Source organism: Galeopterus variegatus, unplaced genomic scaffold (assembly GCF_000696425.1).
Source record: "Galeopterus variegatus unplaced genomic scaffold, G_variegatus-3.0.2 Scaffold3086, whole genome shotgun sequence".
Lineage (NCBI taxonomy): Eukaryota > Metazoa > Chordata > Mammalia > Dermoptera > Cynocephalidae > Galeopterus > Galeopterus variegatus.
Window position 1 is genome coordinate 20,990 of NW_007729197.1, and position 23,738 is coordinate 44,727.

Below are 23,738 nucleotides of genomic sequence, written 5' to 3' on the forward strand. Positions count from 1 at the left end.
AGTTAGAGCTTCAACTGGAGCCAAATTTTCCTTCAATGAAAATCATTCCTTTAGCAACAAGAAAAAAAATACACATACACACACATTTTTCTAATTGAGCCAAACAACTATATTCTTTTCCTAGAAAAAAACTTGGCATTGTTAGTGCCAACAATACCCTGACCAATGGCAAGATGAAAGCAATTTCCAGTGCAGCTTTTTCCCAATGAGAGGAGTTCAACTTCATTCTCTGTAAGACAATATTCAAATGTTGACAACCTTTGAAGCCTTTCTTGGACAACCATGACTGGCCCGAATCATCATTACTTTTTAGAATAAACCAGACATGAAGAGTCCCACAGTTTAAATAAAAGCTCAGAATTAATCCTCCTAAGGAAACTTTTATGTCATTGACTTTAAAGGGTTGGGAAAACTGAAGAAATAGCTTTACCCAAAAGAGACATAATCAGCGATAATTTGAATCTTCCTTTCTTAGCTAAGTTGCTTAAAAGATAAATTGGATTTCTTGCCTTTATACAAAATCTAGATCCTTGCTTAAAATGGAGCAAGCTAGGAGTCACGTAAAAGTTTCCCTTTAGACATGATAATTTCGGTTTGGTACAGAGGTAAGTGCTAAGACCAGTGGACAAGTGAACGGAGTGAAAGGAACCCATCTGAGTGCATAGTGGCCAGTTGTAACCTAACTGCATCTCACACACCTCGAGTTTCTTTAACCATTATTTTTTACTTCCCACACTGAGGATCTTGTGAATATGAGTATAGACTGTTAGTGCATTTACAACACTGTTCCCAATGGGTGCTAATTAAATGCTATGGACCAAACCCTCCATCTTGAAATCCCTTTGGTTTCTGCAACATGACTCAACCTCTCTCTTCTTTTCACGTCACACTCAATCTTCTCTAGCTCCTCTTCTTCCATTTACTACTTAAAAATAAATGATGCTCAGAGTTCTGGCCTTGACTTAACTACTTCCGTTCTCTAAGAAATCTTTATTCCTTCCACTTCCTCACATCTATATGCTGGTGGTCCCCGAATCTATAGTTCCAGCTCCAATGAACTGACATTTAAACATGAATGTAAGAACCTCAAATTCAACTATAACATGCCAAACTCTCATCTTCCCCTTGGGAGTAAAAAACACTTTTCTCTTTCTGAGTTGATCGTCTCATGTATTGGTAACCATGCCGGCTCTCAAAAACCCAATTTATCTCTTACTTCTTCAAATTCCAGTGGATTACCAAATGTTAATGATTCTCCCTCTTACATGTCTCACTACTTACACTACTTACACATAGGTATTGACTGAGTATCTGTGCTTCCAGCACTTCCCAGTATTGCCAGGGGCACAGGAGAAGATCCTGGTAAATCCTGTCCATTCCTGCCTTTGATGAAACATAACAAAAGTGTCTACTACTTGATTTCCTTTTCCCAGGTCCCTCCCTTTATAATGCATTCAATATATAGCCAAAGTTATCTTTCTAAAACATAAATTTACTTATGCCATTCCTCTGTGCAAATAATCATCTCTCAACTACCAATGGAAGAAAGGCCATCACAGTCAAGCTGAAGTCTTTCTTCAACTTCTATTTCTTTCCTCCCCCATATAAAACTTCATGATAACCATACTCTCTTCTCCCTCACAGACTTTTTTCAATGCATCCTTTTAGGCTTAATTCAAATATCACCTTCTCAATAAAGTCTTTCTCAAATCACTCTCCCAAGTAGAGCCAATTATAATCTCAGCACACTGGATACATCAATTACACCCCTAATCACATCTGGAGCTAGTTTTAAATATTGCTGTTCATCCCCAGTGGGGAGTCTCATGGGCAGTAATTCTCCTACAAATCTGGATTATCACTAGAACTAAGTAAAATGCCAAGCACAGAGTAGGTGCACAACACATAATTAATGAATGAGTAATAAGTAATTGTGTATCACTATGGTATTCTTTTTCCTTAAAGTTATCAAGTTAGGCATTCAGAAAAGTCATACCAGCAAATGAGTTTTTATTTCAAACTATGTATATTTAAAAAATATACATTTCCCATGACAAAAAGATGTAAAACGATTAGAATTTATTAAGTGATAAATATCATCGAAGTCGCAAGGCTGTCAAATGTGGCAACAGTTCAGACAATGAACTGGCTGAAACTTGCTCACGTAGACATTAACTTAGAACCAGAGCAGCTTAGAACTTCTGTAAAATCTAGAATTTCTGGAAATCTCTAGAAAGGGAGGGCAAGTCCTCCTAGTAGGAGAAGCCAGATCTCCCAATTTCCAGTTCAATTCACTCTAACAGAAAATAAGTAAAAGAGCGAAGGTAAAAAAATTAAACATCATAATTTAAATGCTACTCCAAATCCATAAAGAAAAAGAACATAGCACCGTAACTGAAAGTCAAAGACATGAGCACAGTGAGATCCCGCATCGTCTGGTAGGTTACATACTAAGGTGGTCCAGCTTACTCTGTTGGCTTCATCAGCATCCTCTTCGTTGATGGAGCTGGAAGGGGAGGGAGTGGCCGATTTGCTTGCTGGGGGTGAAGGAGATGTGTGGGGTATACTGGCACCTCCCAAATTCAACCCCAGCTGGGCACTGAGCTGAGACTGGTTGATGGTGGAGAGCTGGGCAGGAGGCATGATCCCAGAGCGAGCTGCATCGGTCATGTGCACGATGGACCTCATGATCAAGGATGGATCCTGACGGTATTGTGAGACTTGGGCATGGCTCTGATCCTAAAAAGGCAACATTGATAGGGGAAAGGACTTTAGTTTTCCCAAATATGCATGAACTTCTAGCATTAGCAACTCCTTAGATACGTCTGACCTATTTCAGGATGATGGTCTCTATTAATTCAATGAATATAAGGACTCATGACAGAAAATTGAAAGGTCAGAAGCACAAAACCTAAATATCCAGCCCAGGCTATTTCACTATAGAACTGTCAAGGATGACTTAAGAAAAAGGAAAAAAGAAAGACTATTAACAAAAGGAAAAATAAAGTTCCAACTCCTGCTTCTTATCGAGGAACTGGTATCAAGGAAAGGGTTGAAGCAGAGACCCATCCCTCCCAGGATCTCTGGTCGGCTTGCCATGCTTCTCATACGCATAGCTCTAGTTCCAATACCCTTGATCCAGCTCTGGGAGAGGAGAATCAGTTCTTTATTTTTTCCTTCTAGGAATGCATATGACACGCAGAGAGGATGGGCTGTAGAAGCACAGAGCTTTGGTTTCACAGAGCAAACATCTGTTTGCTTTAGGGCACCCTTTCTGTAAAACCCTCCGTGGTTAACCAGAGGGTCATTCCAATTCTGAATTACATTGTCAGAGGCATCTGGAAGTCATTCAGTGTCTTTTGGACTGTATTTCACTTTTTTCATTTAAACCAACATTGTTTTCTTTTGTTCAACCCACCATGATTTAATGCACTAATGGATTTTTTTAAATATGTATAAAGAGAAGGTAGAGATCATCAGAAATAGCTTTCTCTGAAAGTTATTGAAGTTACTTCAAAGGTAGCCTTCTCTGTTTTTGGTAGACATTCATAAAAGGTTTTAGAGTTGTTGCTGCTGCTTTCTTTCTTTTTTTCTTTTTTTTAATTCCAAAGAATCAAAAAATGAAGACATGCTTTTCAAATGACTTACTTTAAGACTTGTCATTTAGAGTGAGTCTGTGATTTTACTGAAACCAAATTCTCTTGACTCACAGTGACCCAGAATCTAATTTTATACACAAGCCTATGAATTCTTAACTGCTCCTCTTTTGAGTCTTTCTGATAAAGCTTATTTTTGCTCTTTAAAGAAACAGAATGAATTGTAAATAACTAAATTGGAGCATTTAGTTTCTTAGTATTAAATATATAAATGTCACTAAATAAGAAGCTTTATCAAAGGAAACTAGTTGAATAAATTATGATCTCCCCATACTACAAAGTGTTAGAAAGCTTTTTAAAATAATGAGTTAAATTTATGTGCATTGACCTAGAGCAGGGTTTCTCAATCTCAGCTCTATTGACATTTTAGACCAGTTAATTTTTGTTTCGGGGGCTTGTACTGTGTATTGTAAGATGCTTAGCGGTATCCCTGGCCTCCAGCCACTAGAAGCTGATAGCAACCTCCCTCCCCCGACCAGTCATGACAATCAAAAGTGTCTTCAGACACTGCCTCCACCCCCTGGGGGGGAGGGGGAAAAATCACCTTCGGTTGAGAACCATGGATCTAGAGTGATATCCAAGACATAATAAGTAAAAAAGCAAGTTGCAAGATAATTATAGAGAACAGTCCCTTTTTGTTAAAAAAAAAAAAAAAAAAGTGTATACACATTGTTAGCAATGGTTACACTGTAAGCAGTAGGACTGAAGAAATGAGGAGGGGAGGGTGTTAACTTTTTTTATTTATATGTGTATGCTGTTTTGACAAGTTGTGACCAAAATATAAAACAAAATAAACAAAAACTAAAACACTTCAGCCAGGAAAAACTAAAAAGAAGATAACACAGTGGTTAAAACAGTCTGTAGCTGATTGCTCAATTTTAATATTAAATACATAAATTTCCCATTTCTTAATAATTTCCAAATTATTAAAATACTGTGAAATTTTGGAGAAAAGTGTCACATGTATCAGAACGATCTCACACTTCCTTGTCTCACTGTCGATGTTCTCTTCTGTTGTTCCTAAAATATGACATTCTACTGGCAGGCATCTTTCTGCAGACTTGTGTCAAAAAAGAGATTTTATTTTATCAGTTTGTCCTAAAAAATTTTTGCCCCCATTGGCATGCTACCCCAACATTTACCCATTTCTCCTAGAAAATCTGAGTTGTCCACCCACTCTTCCATGTTCTTCTGAAGTTCAACCACTGCTCACTTACGTCCCTCCCTCCCCTCAACTACTGGCAACTCAACTATCTTGTTCTTGATTTTACTCTCTGTATACAACTTTCAGAATGCTTTTTACCTTTTTTTCCTACAGCTGGCCAGTGCGGGGATCTGAACCTTTGACCTTGGTGTTATAACACTGCACTCTAACCCACTGAGCTAACCGACCAGCCCTCAAAATGCTTTTTTAAAAATCTTTTTGGATTTATTTAAATCTAGATGTCTTAAAGTATCCACAAACAACTTCCAGAGCACATTTAAATGAAGTCTTTTAATTATGACTATATGATCATAAATTAGTCAACTGGCATGGCCATGAAATATGATAATCTGATTTATGCAGTTTTCTCATTAACAGAGGAGTGATTTTGCTCTCTTTGGTCTGGTCGCTATGAAAATCAGCACATATACAGATGCTTGACTGACTTACCCCACCACTACAGTGTTCAGTTCACATGGATCTCATAGTCAAATGGAAGGCCAAGAAGCATGTTTTCATGGCTTCATTGGCTCTTCCTGAATTCCACCTGTAATTTATGCCTTTATTATGGGTCTGGTTGCTTGAGAGTTCCTGTCGATGGAAGCCAAGGTTCACTGTACTAAAAAGGAATCTTTACTGTGTGTTTGCTGTGTGCCAGGATTTGTGCTAAGCTTAACACACTTTCTAATTTAATACCCTAAATAGCTTTCTGAATTAGATACTATGACTATGCCCATTCGCAGACAGATAAGGGTGATTCCATAGGCCATCAAGCTAGCTAGTGACTGATGGAAAAAACTGTGCTCTAAGGAGCCATGGTACCTCAATGGTACCAGCAGAGAGAGATAAATGGGACTCCAGGCTCTCCACCATCATCATCCCCCTTTAATGAAGACAACTCCATTTCTATTTGTTTTATAAATTCAGATTCCTTATAACATTTCACTACAAAAAATAAAGTTCTTCTGCAGTGGAGACAATATGGAAACCATTCCTGAAGAATACTGGTGGTGGGGCCACAGCCTTGCCAAAACTTAAAGTCACCCACATAGTCTTCAGATCCAAAAATATGGTGGCCCTATCTTTCTTATCTCTCACAGGACAAGATACCAAGGATCTCTAGACTATTTTCAAGTAACTTCTGACCCACATAATCAATGCATCAAAATGTGTTAGCATTTATCACGGTCCACAGTTATCCGATAATAACTTCCTATGAGCAAGGATTATGGTATAAGAAGATTAATGGTCAAAGTGTCTCTTTAGAAATTCAAGCTCTTCTAGGGCCACCAGTTATTAATAACTGCCTAGGGGAACTTGAGTATCCCAAGAGCTCCAATCATTTTTCCATTAAAAAAAAAGTAATCTTTAAAAGATGTTTCCTTTGATCTTAGGATTCCCACTTGAGAAAGATGTCAGCTCAACTTAAAAGCATTCGTTGAGAACCTACTATGTTCCAGGCCAGAGAATCCAATTCACCAATGTTCATATCTTTGAAAATTAGAAAATCATCATGTGATTCTTTTAAACATTACTCTAACCAAAATTTAGAATGGACTAACAAATTTACTATAACAAAGAGTAGCGTGGAATAATTTTATACTCCTTAAAATAGCTCACAATTTTTCCCAATAGTAATGATATAATAAGGAAATGTATAACTATGAATACAGCCCAGAGAAGCCTAATGTGTTTTTGTAAATCATTATCTCTTGCTTATTAAAATTAAGCCTTGAAAGATTCAACAGTGATCACTTTAAGGCAAAGCAACTAGTGGGTTATAAGAGAATGCCACCATTACATCCAACAATAGGAGGTGAATGCTGTAGCTTTTTAAACTCCTTTCACAATTATATTTTACATGTAATGCTGACATATCATTTCCTAAGTAGTTCAGCATTTGGGAAAAACTCATCTCTCTTCCTTGTCTCACTCTATCCTCTAACTGATAAAATTAGACAAAAGTTTCTCAACTTCAGCTGTATTAATATTTTGTTCTGGAAAATTCCTTGCCGGGAGAGGAGCACTCTGTGAATTTAGACTGTTTAGCAGCATCTCTGGCCTCCACCCACTAGATGCCAGCAGTGTCCCCTCCCCCATCAGGTTGTAACAACCAAAATGTTTCTAGACATTGGCAAATGTCAAAATCCCTCTCATTTGACAACTATTGTATTAGACCTATATTATGGAAATCATCTTCTGGGGGCAGGGGGCGGTGAATGTCGAAAGTCTATGTCTGTCCCTAAAAATAGAGAGCATGTCCATAAACAAGATTCAAAACGTGATAAATATTATGAAGAAAATAAATAGGTTATAACAACAACCACAAAAGTCATGGGGGGGGGGTGCAGTTATATTTGACTAGGTCAGTAGGAAAGACCTTTCAGAGAAAATGACATTTGAGCTGATACCAAAGGATGAGGAGAAGCCAACCAGAAAGTGAGGGGAAAGCATGTTCCAAGCAGAGGAAACAGCATATGCAAAACCTGCAGTGGGAGAGGGTTTGGTATGCTTGAGAAATGGAAAGGAGACCAGCAGAGCTGGGAGCAGGGTAAGCAAGTGAAGAGTGGAAAGCAATGGGACTGAAGAAATGGGAATGGGCCAGATGATGCACGGTGGGGAAATCACAGGAGGCTTCCCTGTGGAGGTGACCCACTAAGCTAAGGTACAAAAGGAAGGTGAAGCTAACGAAGCCAGAAAAGAGGGCAGAGCATCTCAGGCAGACAGGAACATGTCCAAGGCCTGAGGCATGAGAAAGCACATCATGGATGAGGAAATGAGAGGCCAGTGTTACTAGGCCAGGAAAAGCAAGGCTGGCTGTGAGGCTGGAAAGGCAGAAAGTGACAGGTTTTACAGTCCGTTTAGAAAGTCTGGATTATATTCCCAGTGTAGAAGAATGCCAGTGAAAGTCTGAAGGTATGGTGTCAACCTAGTGCAGATATTCATCCCAATAATAATAACTGACCATACCTCATGAGCAACTCATCTAAATCAACTGAGTACCTTTCGATTTAGTTCAATGTATTGCCTAACACCCCAATCTGTTTTGAAGAGTACCCAAGGAATACTTTTTGCAATCACAGGTCATTCAGGATGGGCAGGCCAAGGACCTGAAATGCTCTTGCTGATAGGAAGGCACTGCCTTCTGTCTCTCAGGCTGTGAGTACAGTCTGTGTGTGTGATGCTCAACGAAGCCTCATGGTCTGTGTATGGGGGGAGGGATGCTCATCTGCAGCTTGCTTCTCTCTCCACCTGATGAAAGGGCCTCTTTGTCTTTTTTTTTTTTTTTAAACAGGAAACCAATGAATGGATATTTCTGGTAGCAGTCCCTCATTTTATTAAATTGCCTGAAACCCAGTCTATTATTGAACATTAATCACTTGAGTGAACTGCTAAAATCTCAATCATTTTATATTGAAAAGAAAACTTTAGATCACTAACATAAACGAAAAGCTAGAATGACATGTGACCAATGGAATGCCAAATAAGTACCAAGAAAAGAAAATAATACCTTTATATAGTCAGGGTGAATACTGGGGTCTGCCTAAGGCTCTGGGCCTGAGTTCTGCTTTCTCTTATTTAAGAAAGACAAAAGAAATGTGTGAAAGACTTATTAGCCCCAAACTGAGACTTTCTCCTTGACTTAATCAAAATGGAAAGAGAACTGAAAGGTGAAAAACGTTCTTATGTGTAAATCACTATGTTATATTACCATGTCCATACTCATGTAAAGATATGTCTTTGGAGTGGGAGGAGGGTAGGAGGGAAATGGATAAAGTTTAATCTCATTTCCTTAGCCAAGAATACTCAACTTCCTGTACATATTTAAATCTTTTATACTCATTGTTTCAGGCCTGGAGCAGTGTACACGTTTTATCTTTGTGCTGCACACTCAGTAGTATATACTACATCCTCTAGTATTTTGTTTCTTTTGCAAATGTAAGATACAAGCTTTCAAATTGATTTTTTATTTTAATTATTATTCATTATTATTTTATTTTACCTATTTGTACTCATTACAGTGGTGCTCACTTCCACCTAGGTTGATTTCATCATAAAAGATTTTTACAGATCTAATATGCAAATATATTTAATGCACTGTCTATCTAGACTTACAAATAAATATTCTCCATAATGATCCAGTATTAGGTTTTCATAATAGAGGATAACATCCAATTAAGAAGCAAGTAACTCAAATATATTGGACAGCGTGACGAAATATATTTTCAATACGCAAGGTTTCTAATCAATATTCCTTGAAAAATGGAATAATTAAAAAATTATCAGTAATAAAAATTACTTCATATTAATAAATATCACAGTAACTACAGTATGAAATTCAGGACAGTAATTTTATGCTCAATTATTTAGTTATGTCCCATGGCAGCGTTAAACTTTTATTTCTAGGTTAACAACAATCAATCAAATAGTTAGGCATAAGCTACTACATCTAATGCAAATAGACCTTGAAACAAATATAGTTTTGCCAAATGCATACCAATGATAATTACAGACCTACATATCACCAACAACCAACTTTATATTCATCAAAATAGCTGCACTGAAATAGATCATTTTTTCTTAATAACTATTCTCAGGGTTATAATCAAACCTACACATCAAAGTTTTGTGAAAAACAGTCTTCCCTAAAGTTAATTAATAGTTTCTTAGCAAAACAAGATTTTCAAGAGTTCATTACTAAACACTTAATGGTATTTCACTCATGTACCCTGTAACTCCTTTGTTTTACCAAAGAGTCAACTTCAAGCTTATTTTATTCAGTCCTAAATTAAAATTTTAAAGAGGGATTCCACTTTTACAGCTGTCTATACTTTGAAACCCCTCCCCTCCATTTTGACTTAGCAGACAAGGTATACTCTTAATAACAAATGAATATTCTTTCATTCGTTCATACTCTGAACAAGTAAAATACATATTGCAAGCCTAGTGTGTGTGCCAGTCCAGCCACTGCTCCAGGCCCAGCAATGACAGCATGCAGCAAATGACAGGAGAGGTTCCTGCCCTCCTGGAGCTTATATTCTGGTAGGGAGCAGACAGGTGGCAAACAGGCTAAGGAGGCCATTTCCAAGGACAAGTGCTATAAAAAGGAGACTGGTATAGACATTAACTCTCACCCTCTAAAAAATATTTCAGTTTTATCCAGGAATCTGAGTGATGTAAAATGGTGTCTCTGCTGTCTGTGAACCACTGCTGTGTACTAGCAATACTCAGCTATAGATAATACATGTTAAAAAAAAAAAAATACAAGGAAATAAACCATAGCCGAACTTTCTAATAACACTTTGCCTTAAATGATATAAATCAAACAAATACTCACGTATCATGCTGCACAATAGCTAATTGTGTTTAGCATTAGTTTGGAGCACACTCCTACTTTAATAGATGACTCTAAACTTAACTCAACTCTAAAGACAACACCCACCTCTTCAGGGTCAGTGGTATTTACAGGCCAAGAACAAAGAATATTTATTTTAAGCTCTGTGTAGTACAAGGCTATTTGCTCTGCAAAGAAAGGCAGCTCATAAAAATGTCTATGGCCTGGGCATTTCGGACAGACAATTGTCAAGGTATAGTAACAGCTAAATTAAAGTTGACTTTTGACGGTAAGCCTCTGAAGCAGTAATTAGACTCTGAATTTCTGTATTACATGGCGGACACACCGGTAATCAAGAAAACAATTTCACAAATAATGTAATTAGTCTCTAATTATTAAGGACATTATATAGCACTTAGTAGATGCTCAGTTAATATGCTGCTGAAGGTTAATATGGTTTTAATTTTATAATTTAGACTTTGTACACATAGGTCCTATTCCAATCAAAATGACTTTCTGCTTATGGAAGTCGTTACTTTTCTATTGTTAATTTACAATAAAAAATACTTTTTGACCATAACTTGACCAAAAATAAACATTACTGAAGTAATCATTCAATTTGTATGAGAAATTGTTGGTTCCCCCCAGTGGCTAAACAGTACTCATCCTGTGGAATTCAGTTCCGCAGCCTCTGTTGACAATGGCAATGAACATGTTCATAACAATAATAAGGGCTTGTTTTAATAGAACGTTCCACGCATTAAACACATTAATGACCCATGAAATAATTGTTTTATCTGTAACACATTAAACAACATTGCTAAAAACAATGTATTAATTGAAAGTCTGCTATTTCTCTTAATGTAAGATTTCTTAAAGTATAAAAATGGCATGAAAGTCATTTTGTAAAAAACAATCATAATTCAGCTTCAAAATCAGAGCCATGCTAAATGATGGCATGAAAAATAAAAACTTTTAAAATAAGCCTGGTAATTGTAGATGTATTATTTTGATAAATTTCCATTTTCCCGATCAAAAACAATATCTGTCCAAATTATGACTTGAGTCTTATGAACATTTTTAAACCTCATAATTTTCTCTGTGCATGAGTGTCTCCTATAGAACTTTTTTCTCTCTTTCTCTTTCCTTAACAGGTACAGATACTACCATATTCAAATATACCTCCCTTACTCCCACCTTTTTCAATTTTCAAATACTATGTTTGATATTAAGAGTACCAGTATAGCCCTTCCTATAAATATGTACTATCACAATTAAATCCAAAGCAATATCAAACAGAAAACGTCAGTCCTCTAAACGTGGAAATATAATGTATGAAGAAAAAGTATGTGAATTATCAGTGTGTTTTAGAAATTCTCTTTTGGGGGGCATACAAAATATCAGACTAGAGACAATTATTTTACTGTCTGTTTCTTAGATATCAAAGAGAATTTTGAAATTCATCAAAGCTAACCTTCTGTTATGTACAACAGACTAAGCTGAAAAGAATGTTAACAAGTTCAATTTTCATTCAATCAGCACTACTGCTCTCTGAAATGTTTCATTGCAGGAAAGAAATAAAAATAATCTATATGGTAATTATGAGGATGAATCCCCCAGTAACTTTCAGCTACATGAAAGGTCAGTTCTATTCAAGATATTTTATCAGTCCCCTGCACATACTCCTGTCCTGTCATTTTAAATCTGAACAGCATTTTATTTTCCCATTTACAGCTACCTGCAGAATTAAGTACTTAAGCCAAATAAGAAAAAAAAAAAGAAATGTTGAATGCTGGCAAAGGCTATAATAGCATAGAGATAAATCGTTCATCTGCTCTCTCTCAAGCCTCTAGGGCTGCAGATTTTTCTTCTCCTGGTGCACTGTGGGTATTCAAAACTTGTTCAACATGATTTCATTTCATTTCAGGCACTGCCTGAGAAAACTAAATTACAGAATCAATCATACAGAAGGTCAGAGTGAGACTTCATTACAAGTATTGCATGCTTGCATGAATATCTTTCATTTATGACTGACCCAATATGTCACAATAGCTGTCTAGTAAAAATAATCCACTTTCTGAAATTGATGTACTACTGATGTCAATGCTACTCAGCAGGCTGGGCAGATTATAGAGAGGTGTTAAAAAAAAAAAAAAAAAAAAAAAAAAAAAACCTTTGGAGCGCACATTGTAGATTTTTAGAATTGCAATCTTTTGTAGATTAAAATAATTTCCAGATGATCATCTGAACTGACAATAATGCTAGAGGTAACGAATTTTAACCAAAATACACTGTTGTATATATTTTGACGTGCCAAACACATCCTGTCTTAAAATACACGTACCCAGGACAGGCAAATCAAGGTTGTTCTTTGAAGTCACGAATGCATCGACATTCAATTTTTCAGCAATTCGCTTTTGAATACTAGGGCATTATTTGCATATTTTGAAATGTGAATGCTAATCATTGGACTCTTTTTAATCCCCTGTTTTTGTTCCTGCTTTCTGTTTTTAAATATAATAGCATAAATTTAAGGAAGATAAACATGTTGCCAACAGTAATGCAGCTAATCAGTAATGTGACAAACTGTCACTCTTTCTAAAGGAAAACCGATGAGGCTCTGAAGAAAAGCTGGTTCAATATAACATAAACAAGCTGCCTTTTCTTCTCATATGATAGTCTTAATTCACCATAGCAATCCTTAACAGAGAGCCGTATTCATTTGGATAATAAAACTTCTTACTTGCATAAGGTATGAAATATCCAGCATGCACTGGAAAGCTGAATGCATGATGTATAGAGTATTATTCCTGGTGACCTTCCTAAGGGAAATCTCCAAGGAGGCTTCTGTGGAGTATTATGATGTAGCCAGCCAACTCTGTACCCGGAGGGAGATACAGAAGAGCCTTGACATAACCTATTTTTAACCATGCCTCTGGCGATTCTGAATTCAAGTTTATAGGTGAACATGTCAGGTAGTACATAGAACAAAGCCAATGACACATTGTATTCATCATAATTCTGTCCTAGTACATTTTATTTTTTCCAATATTTGTGATTTAAAATCCCATGACATTTCTTCAAGGTGAAATTCGACTAGAAATTTCAACAAGATTAGTTTGTTTCAAGACAAAATAAATATCATTCAGGTTCAGCAAAACTTCAAAAAGGCACCAATAAATGTGATGAGGTTCATGTAAATGCCATGACAACAGTCTGCACTTAGCTAAAGTACCTATACTTTAAAAAATCAATGAAATAATTCAACTGCTTTAGTGATTAGCCATACATTACAAAAGAAGCATTAAAAATTGAGTCCTCTCTCCCAACGCCAGTCTGTGAAAGCATTGTTCTTTAAGTGTATGTGAATATCATAATTATTTTATGATTCCATCTTTAGTTCTCTCCAATATAGTAAATTCAATTGACCATGAAATGAAATTTCATAGTCAAAATGCCTCCTTTACACTTTTTTATAGCAGCAATAACAGTTTTATAGCTTTAAGGCAAGGTAATTCATCAGATGTTTAATTTAAAGGCAGATTCTTATATTATTAATAAATATTTACCAATTTAATAAAGTACACATTTTAGCATGCATTATATGGCCTTTCTACAACTTAAATGAGCCTCACCAAGCATTTATGAATAATGGTGAACCCTGGCAAACTCCCTTGGTGACTAAACACCCTTTTCATTTTTATTATTTTCCAGGCACAACATTGTAAGCCTGACTGTAGAGAAACAGAGGATAGAAGCCTCCATTCCAGTGTCAAAAGGACAAAAATCTAAGAAAGTCCATAGGAAACAATTATTTGTGATGTCAAATAATGTTTATGAATACTTAATGACCATTTCCCGACTGCTCACTGCATTCTCTTCTGACAAAAAAAGTAAAAATAAAAACTCTGATGTTCAGCTCAAACACAAAAGATCACAGGCAAAGAAAATTATGTTGCCACAATCCTATTTGGAAAAGTAATCTTATATTTCAGAGAGCACACTGAATCTTTGCACCACTAATCCACTACGTATTTTGCAATCACATGTTATTATCTGGAGTATTAACAATGAAACCAATAAACATCACTAGCATGGTCCTAATGTGCAGAAAAATATGTAAACAAGCAATAGGATTTGTTTTTTTGTTATACCAACACATCTGTTTCATTTTATCAGGGTTATTTTTTTTTTTAAAAAAAAAAGCCCTATAAACTATTAATCTCGTTTTTAAATGTCTGCTTAGTATCTCACCTAGATAGACACAAATGCATTATATACTAAGGTGGGGAAAAAAACAACACTAGCAGAAGAGTTTAAAATACTTAAGCAGATTTACTGTGGCGATTGTTGACTATAATTGCACGCTAAGAAAAATAGAACCAAAATTATTGCATTAGTAATCTTGGCTTTCTGGAGTGCCTTATTTGATGTTTACAACAATAAATAACACAATTAGGTGTATTTCACACAATAACCTGTTCTATATTTTCCTCTGCTGGTTATAAGCAATTATATTTTTTCCCTTTCTCTGTATCACAGTTTGATTATTTCATTGAGGTAGAAGTAAATCATATATCATAGACATTATGCTACAATCCAACAAAATCAAAAGACCTAGTTACCTGATAAAGGTTTCCATTTCCAAAATCTTGCCCAGGCAAACTTTTAACTCAAGCACACCTCCATATTAAACCAAAGGCAAGGGAAGATTGGCTACTTCCAAACCAATTAATCAGACCTCTTAAAAATCATTTCTAATCCAAAGGATCTTGTTGGGTCATCCTCTTTTTATGTGACTGTCAACCAACCCAATACCCTCTTGTTCAATACCAAGTAATGATCCAGTACCTGTGTTTAAATGGCACTAGGAATAATAATCTACATGTCCACCAGTACGCAGGCAGAAACATGTTTCAGAACATGGACTCTTAGATGTTTACCATGATTAATGCAAATGATAAAAAATACTTTCGAGCAATAAAGGTGGTGCCTACCATATGCAACCCACTGCTATGAAGCACGCCATCTTGCTCCACAAGATTTCTTGAGATTGTAATAGAAGGAAGATCCAGGCTTTGAGGGGGAAACTGGGGCGTGAATTCACTTCCCTGGGAAGGCAGTGGATCACTGAGGGCTTGAAAAGGTAGCAGTACATCTGGCATGCCCAGGGCGGGCTCTGACTCTGGAGGAGGCGTGATCGGTGGGATTTCAAACTCCTCATCCCCGAGGCTAGGCGTATGGAATGTCTGCTAAAAGGAAACAAAATATAGATATCTTCATATTCTATTCCTATATCTTATTCCTCCTTGGAGGGAAAAAGACTGCATGAAAATGCTACATATCTAGCCAAATATTTATTTCTTAAATGAAAACATCTTAAACACAGATTTCCATATATAAAGTTTTGCTGATCATTCTGATTAAAGATTTAAGTCTCATTATCATATGGTTTTAATGGAGTATCAGTATTAACAGTTTTTTAATGCGTACTTAATTAGCAACATCTGTCTTTGTTGTTAGTTGGAGCATCGGAGACATTAGATTTGGCTATATAACAAATTGCCACTTTATTGATACGTTAGTGAAACAGCTCAAACCGTTTACACTATCCACACGCTCCATAAAATGTTGACAATTCTGTGGTGCACACACACAAAAAACATTAATCCAGAGGTGAACATTACACATATTTACTTTCTGCCACAACATATAAAACAAGTAATATTAAATTTGTGGTTTAGTTTTTTAATTTCCTTATTGGACTATTCCCAAGTGCAATGAATGCTTCTATGGAAACTGTTACTATTTGTAATACAACATTTTATATAAGGATTACCATAGCTCATATTAAAAGGTGCCAGTGCTTTTATTTAAATGGTAAGGAGGGTTATTTTCTTTTATAAGAACATTTTTTTTTTCCTTTTTGTCTTTTTTACTGACCGGTAACGGGATTGCAACCCTCAGTGTTGCGCCCGCACCAGGGACCGGCAACGGGATCGCAACCCTCAGTGTTGCGCCCGCACCACGCTCAACCAGTGAGCGGGAACCAGTCTCCACATGGGATCCGAACCCTCGGTGGGAGCGCCGTCATGCTCCCAGGCGGCGCACTCTCCAGTGTGCCACCAGGCCGGCCCAGAACATTTTAATATGTATTTATCAGAACATTTTGTACCAGTCTTCAACGTTGAAAGACTATCTAGAGAGCACAGGCCTATATTGATATAGATACACTAACTACATTGATGCTGCTCACTTACTTAGACAAGTGCTGTATCTCAAGATTTAATTCTTCACTTCTACTGAAATTCTTAAAGCCAGTGTTTTAGAGTAGGGCCCTGTGATGTAAATCAGGGCTGTCTTACTCAACCACACTAACCATCTTTCTTAAAATAGACCTTGCATTTTTTTTTTTGGTGGGAAGGAGTGAGATGTCAATGCCTAGGGTATTTTTTAGTGGGGTGAAGGGGTTGGAAAGTCACTCAGATATCTTTTATTCCTAGCTCAGAGGGTCATAGTTCATTTATTATTAATAGTATTTGAAAGAATGAACTGGTACAAGATAATTTGAGTCTGCTATTATGGGTTAAGAGAACTAATTAAGGGCTGAAAATCATTCTTCAAACTATCAATGATGACACAATGTAATAACCACTTGAGAGAAAAGAGAAACAAACTCAAGAAAAAAAAAAAAGCAACAAAAAACAATTCTTGCATATAGAACCCGTCAAATGTTATTTGTATCTCACCAGAAAAAAAAGTGGACACAAGCTATGGGAGTCTACAGTGGGACAATTAAATATCTTGAGGTTCTTAGCAGATTCAATATATGCAAAACATTGTGGAATGATAATGTATTTGAAAGCTAGCATGAAATATTAGATTTTTCTGACATTTTTATTCTAATGACCCCAAAAGATGTCAATTTGTTACTGTGGTACCCTGAGTTCTCACACACAAAGGGATGAATTGGCCACAAACGTAGTTGGCTAATGAACGTAACCCTATGGCTGCGTTTGCCGTTATTTTGGCACTAATGTGGTCTAGTAACAGATGCAACTGTAATTTGTGACTCATTTGCTACCCCATTACTGCTTAATGAAATCTAACATATCACATTAACAATACGGATAAACACTCATTCTTGATATGTGGCATTTGGCTGTTTTCATTACCACTGTAATTAACACTTGAAATATTATTTCAATAAATATTTAAAGTACTTTAAAAATGGTCAGGGTAATCATGACACAAACAGAAAACATAAAGCAAATGCGTGAATTTCAAACTCAGAGTATCCTTGTCCCTGTAGTGTTGTCTACAGGACTACATCTATGTGAAGGGAATAGGTTTCAGGCACAATTTAGACTCTACAGCATGCAAACCTAAAGTCTTCCTGAATTAGTCTGCAATAATTAAAATGTTAAAAAATCAAACAAATTTACTTTTAATGCAGTGATTGGGAAATTAGGCACATGCTGTAATGCAGCATTAACATTTACTTGGGCTTTGTTTTTTGTTCAAGCAAAGATGTGCAGTGAAATCATTACAAAAGATTACTTCTTAAACTGACATAAAGCAGGTCTTATGCTAGGCAGTCAAAATGAAGAAAGTTCTCATTTTTTATTTTTGTTAAATAATAGAGAGCGATGTCCTGTATATAATATGTCCCTATGGTATAATTTTTTAAGAGACAAAATAATTTTAAGTTAGAATTTAGTAATATTACTATATTCTAGCCTACCTATTAAAATAACATTGTAATATATAACCAAGAAAATGCCAAAATCTTAACTGCCTTTAAAGAGAGGTAATATATTAAATATAAAATTAAGCACTATTTAGAGAAAAGAGGAAGCTAAAACACTGGATATCTGAGACTATAAAAATAACATGTATGGCATCAACAAAAAAAGAAAACATTGACTTTCATAACCATGCCATACGAACTATATCAGACTAATCATTTAGAGTTTATATGATTACTTTTTACAGATACTGGCTTTTCAGTGTTTACCTTGAACATGTTAAAGTAGTATGTACATGGTTAAATACCATCTGTACTGAAATGTTCAAAACATTTGTTCCTTTTGATAAAAATGCAAATCTGGAGAACTGTTGTATCAACATATAACAGCCAATGTCTGACACGGTGAATTATCACAGCTGGAATTAAATTGTCTCTGAACAGCTGCTGGCAGTAGAGCTTTCATCAATGTTTGATTCAAATGTAGGGAAAAAAAATCCTACAGAATGAAACATCATGTTGTCCTTACAGATGGGGTTTGTGTTCATTATCACAAACAACACAGCAGCCAGTGCCAAACAATATTCCCTTATCTAAGCTGTCTTCTTGGTGAGAGAGATCATGGTCACTATAAAAATGATTAATCTAGGAATACCCTTAATTCTTAATTCCCCACTTATTCTAATAATTTCTCAAAGTTAATTTCTTTCATATCACTTGCTTCCCTGTACCAAGATCATTTACAAAGCCATTATTATTTTCATTCTCTGGGGTCAAGCTAGTTCAGATTCCCATACTTGAATGTATTTGGAAAATGAAGACTTTTTATTACATGAACCGCAAGAGGAAATGTTCCATTTGGACCAATTTCACCTCTGTTAGCTCTTACTTTAAAATCTTAAATTTCACACAGTCTGCCATTTTTAGGAAACCATTTTCTTGATCTAATCAAGAGCGAGGTTTTTCTGGAGGGAAGGCCAATGAGACCAGACAATAATCCTATATCAATAATAAGAAATGCAGTAAAAACAGCAACAAGGCGGCCACATTTGTCCCATTTGTACCTGTAAACTGAAGACAAACACGGAGCCAAAATGACATTTTAGATTCCATCACCCAGTTTTCTCAGCTGTGACCAAGTCTGGGAGTATACCATGAATTAATTCATTCACTCATTCATTCATTCAATAACTATTTATTGAGCACCTATCATTGCCAGGCACCATACTAGGCTGTGGCGATCTGACAACAAATTAAACACTCATTTCACATCACCCTACCAAAACTCGAAGAAATTATAATACCATTCCACCACATTGTTTCCCAAACCATGGCAATTTAATGAAATTGTCCCTAGAGATGTGCAAAGTTAAAATATTTACTGTTAAAAGTCACTTCTAGCCTGGTTTCCAAAATAACCACTTATTTGCTTAGATACCAATATAATTTGTGTGCATGTGTGTATTTTTTAACATACTTTCTTATATGTATATTTATTTTTATTTGAGCATATATTTTTTTCATCAAGAGACTGGTGTGAAGTTACTAAGGTCAGTGACCGCCTGGGGACAAGCAATGAAGATTTGTCAGGTTATTTTCCTTTCCAGTGGGCTTTTCTCATCTCTCCTCCAAAGTCGTTACCTTGTGCCACAGAAGAGAGAGAGAAATCCAATACGGTATTTTGTTTTTTCCCTTCAAGCCTATTAAATGATCTAAATAACACACAAAACACGAACAGCCACATGAAGACAGACACCTACCTCACCGGCAGCAAAGAAAGCATTGTTCCCCTCGGCCATGCTCATGTAGTTATTATTATTTCCAAACTGAAAGAAAACAGAATGTGTGATGTTAATATGGGCACAATAAAGAATTCTGGTTGTTTACTCACTCAGCTGTGATTTGGAAAGAATGCTGGTGCTACGAGATAAAAGGGGGGTTTTACTCAGAGCAAATGTGAAAGATGACAAAGGCTTCCAAGCTCTATGCTACTGGCAGCTACCACCCTCCGGAGACAAAGCACAGAGTCAAGCTAACTCAATAATTCTAGAAAAGAGTTTTGTTCCTCATCAAGGCTAAGAGTGAAGAAAGATGATTACAAACATTTGGGCAACCGGTCACTAGTGTGTGTTGTTTATTGAACTGACATTTGTCACAGTTTAGAAGGAAAAGTGTTTCCAAGAAAATCACCTTGACACATTTTAAAGCAGGTTGGGATTTTATAGCTTACTTTTCAAGAACAGATGTCACAAGTGTGGGTAGGTTAAAATGTGAATTAAAGGGAATAAAATTCAATCCCCAGGACTCAAATTCTATTTTCTAGCAAATGGGGGGGGGGGGGGGGGGGTGGCATGAATATAAAAAAAAAAAAAAACCCCCCCCGGCGAAAATTATTTTTTTTGTAAAGAGGGGGGGGGGGGGGGCAAAAATAAAAAAAAAAAAAAACCCCCCCCGGCGAAAATTATTTTTTTTGTAAAGAGGGGGGGGGGGGGGGCAAAAATAAAAAAAAAAAAAAACCCCCCCCGGCGAAAATTATTTTTTTTGTAAAGAGGGGGGGGGGGGGGTGGCATGAATATAAATAAATAATAAGACTAAAGAATATTTTTTTAAATCTCCAAACAGAGCTTAAAGTGATATCTATATCCATCAGAGCTGCTGAAAACAGTGATATTCAATCTCTCAATGTAACATTAAGTGGAAAGAGGTTTAAAAAATAAGCGGGATCTTATGAACACAGCAATTTTTATTTCATTCCCTAACACAATAGCCCATTCATATCATCACAAATAAGACTCTATCCGCATTTCAGACATAAGTTCTTTACTTCTAGGAACCTGTTATCAAAATGTAAAACTTGGATTTTGGCAGAAATGTATTTTCAGGTTCAAATGATATGAAAGTGGGCACATTTTGTTGCTTTAAACATTCTGTTATCAATCTGGCAATATGGAAAAGTTCTGTGTGCATAATTATGTAGAGTTATGTTATTTTCATGATTTTCTAGTGGTAAAAGTGTCCTTTTTATAAATCGTACTATGTCCTTCCTTTAATGCATCAAATAAAACATTTGGTCTCCAAAGGGTGAAATGTATATATCTATTCTCTAATATAAATTAAGCTAGTAATTATTTAAAATAAAAGGTACAATACCGATAAGGACATAGATAGATGGTTAAATGAGTAGACAGAAAAATAGTTACATAGACAGATACATAGATACAGAGAATAAACAAAATATGTATAGACAGATACACAAATATGGAAGACCCACATAATCCTCCTCTCAATAAACCCACGAACACTTATTTCTGGGTGACTCTCAGTCCCTAACTCTGAACCTGCAGGACTCACGTGTGGAAGTGAGATTGACATGCTACATTTTATCATGCCAAGGATCCAAGAACTAAGCGGGATTTACACGAAAGACTTTAATAGTTCCAGAGTGCTATTCTGGTCTACAGAAGCAAAATCCCACCCTGTCAAATGACACCAAAATACACACAAAATGAGCCATCATAAAGGCTCTCATGGAGCACTCAGATTCATTTGGGTAAATATCTTTATAAGTATTTCTGAAAGATGTATTTGTTAGCGCCTAAGACCTTTATCTCGTTTCTCTGAAGAGATGTGATATCAAAAACATGTGCACGGATGCACACACACACACACACCCTTACCTTCCCCATTTTCTACAATGTTAAATATATGCAAAAAGAAGTATAAGTTTCTGTCATGGAATTTTTTGGTGAATTAATGATGCTAGAGTTAAAATCTCGGGCCTCTAATCTAATGTTGTTTTTAGGCATTTCTGAGAAGCAATCCTGGCCCCCCAAACTGCCTGGCAGCCTGTATCACAATTTTAACGTTATTTAAATATAGGTTTTGTTGGGGAATTAGAAATCCATTTAAGGCAAACAGCTCATTATCAGAGAGTATTTTTTTTAAGATTAAACTCACTTATTATCTAATAGCACCTAAAACAACAAAGAAAAATAAAATGGCTATTAAACTAAGGGCCTAAACAATTCAAAAAACAAATTAAGCTTAGAGTGGAATAAGAACTGGGTTAGAAATCCTCTTCTGAACAGTTAGTATGCGAATGTAATTACTGAAGAAACTACAGCTAATCAGCTGTGAATTGTATCCATTAATTAGTATTTGCCCTGGAGAAATGAGAAAAATCAGTAACAACGCTGGCACCGCACAGCGCTGATGAGCCACGTGCGGGCTGTGCTGCGTTTAGTCAAGCAGGTGGCTCCAGTGGTCCACGTAATTTGAAAAGCTCTCACCTGAAGTACTGAGCTGGAATTACAAAGCACTCCTTGCATATCTTTTGGATCTATATAAGGCCTTAATTAATGGCTTTTAATTTGGAAACACTTGGCGATCAGGTGGGCACAGTTATAAATCATTTCAAATAGAAGTAAAGGTTTCTGTTCTGTTTTGGATAAAATATCTCCTCTAAAAAGGTGGCTTTAGACACTGACTTGTTGCAGGCAATTGTCTTTCTCCTGCACAAGTGGCTGGAACCCTTGTTCAGTGTGGTAAGGTAGTCAGAGAAAATACAAGACACCCAGCTAATATGACTTTCAAATAAACACCATTTTTTAGTGTAAGTATATCCCATGCACTATTTGAGACATACTTACTAAAAAAAGTATTCTTTCTTTATCTGAGATTCAAATTTAATCGGGTGTTCTGTATTTTTATTTGCTAAATCTGGCCACCCTACTGTGCTTTTTAAACTAATCAGAATGGAAGAGATGGCACTTTTCCATTTGATTACCCTACCTAGTTATGCTACCTTAATTGTGTTTATTTTAAAATGTGACCTATGAATCCCACTTTTCTTGTTTGGTGTAAGAACAGATCCAATTCTGAGAGAAAAAGTGCTCCTTTGGGGCAGATCTCAAATATAATGACCTCAGAACAATTAACTTCAAGTGAGTTATGTACAATTAAATTTACATTATGTTCTCAGAGGCAGTGACATCAGTAAACACATTACATCACAAAAAATTTCTAGGTCCCCAGGGAAGGGACCTTAACTATGTTCACCCATGCCTCCCCCAGAACTAAGAAAAAACTACAATATTTATTGAAGGGAGGGAAGGAGAAAAGTTGATCACATTTGAACTTCAGTGCCTCAGTGATCACCCTAAATGGAATAATTTATCACTTACTTTTTTATGATTATAATAAAAATGATAATGAGTGGTTAGCACAATGAAGCCCTCTACATACATTTCATTTCATTTTCCAGAGTGGGACTAAATGTAATCTATATTCCTAACAACCGGTAAGATACATATAATTATTATCCCCATTTTATAGATCAGTAGACTGAGGCTTCTAGGGGTCAAATTTTTTGCCCAAGATCATAGATTTAAACATGGAAGTCTGGCAGTCCTCCTACCTCACGATCTGTACCACTAACATTTCATCCACAAAGACTTGAATATCTGACTCGGCAATCAATTCAATTTTAAAACTTGATCCATTTTACTCAAAGCTAGAAATTCCAAGAGGGTATTTCAAGGTACCCAAGTCTAGTAAAATGCTCCTCAAGAAATGGTTTTACAGACCACTGGTTCCACGCTAAGTTTGGGAAAGGCTGCCTTCTCCCTGACGGGTAACAATGCTTGATAAGAAATTAAAGGCTCTGAGAAGTCCTGTAGTTCATTCATTCAGCAAATATTTATGTGCCTACTATGTGCAAGGTGGTGGAGACAGAATGGTGAAAAAGATCACAAGGTCCCTACATGGATGAAGCTTATATATATATATATATATATA

The 23,738-nt window shown here is 36.1% G+C and overlaps 1 protein-coding gene across 1 annotated transcript in view; it reads right to left on the bottom strand.

Annotated features, from left to right (window-relative positions):
* TOX3 (TOX high mobility group box family member 3) overlaps nucleotides 1–21,628 on the bottom strand; it is a 31,936-nt gene extending 10,308 nt beyond the window's left edge. The window contains exons 1-4 of the mRNA XM_008583941.1: nucleotides 21,620–21,628; nucleotides 19,703–19,768; nucleotides 15,193–15,447; nucleotides 2,470–2,739 (exon numbers count right to left, since the gene is read on the bottom strand). Of these exons, the coding sequence (XP_008582163.1) occupies nucleotides 2,470–2,739; nucleotides 15,193–15,447; nucleotides 19,703–19,768; nucleotides 21,620–21,628 (600 nt within the window). The remainder of the gene's footprint in view (nucleotides 1–2,469; nucleotides 2,740–15,192; nucleotides 15,448–19,702; nucleotides 19,769–21,619) is intronic.
* Between the last annotated feature and the right edge of the window lie 2,110 nt (nucleotides 21,629–23,738).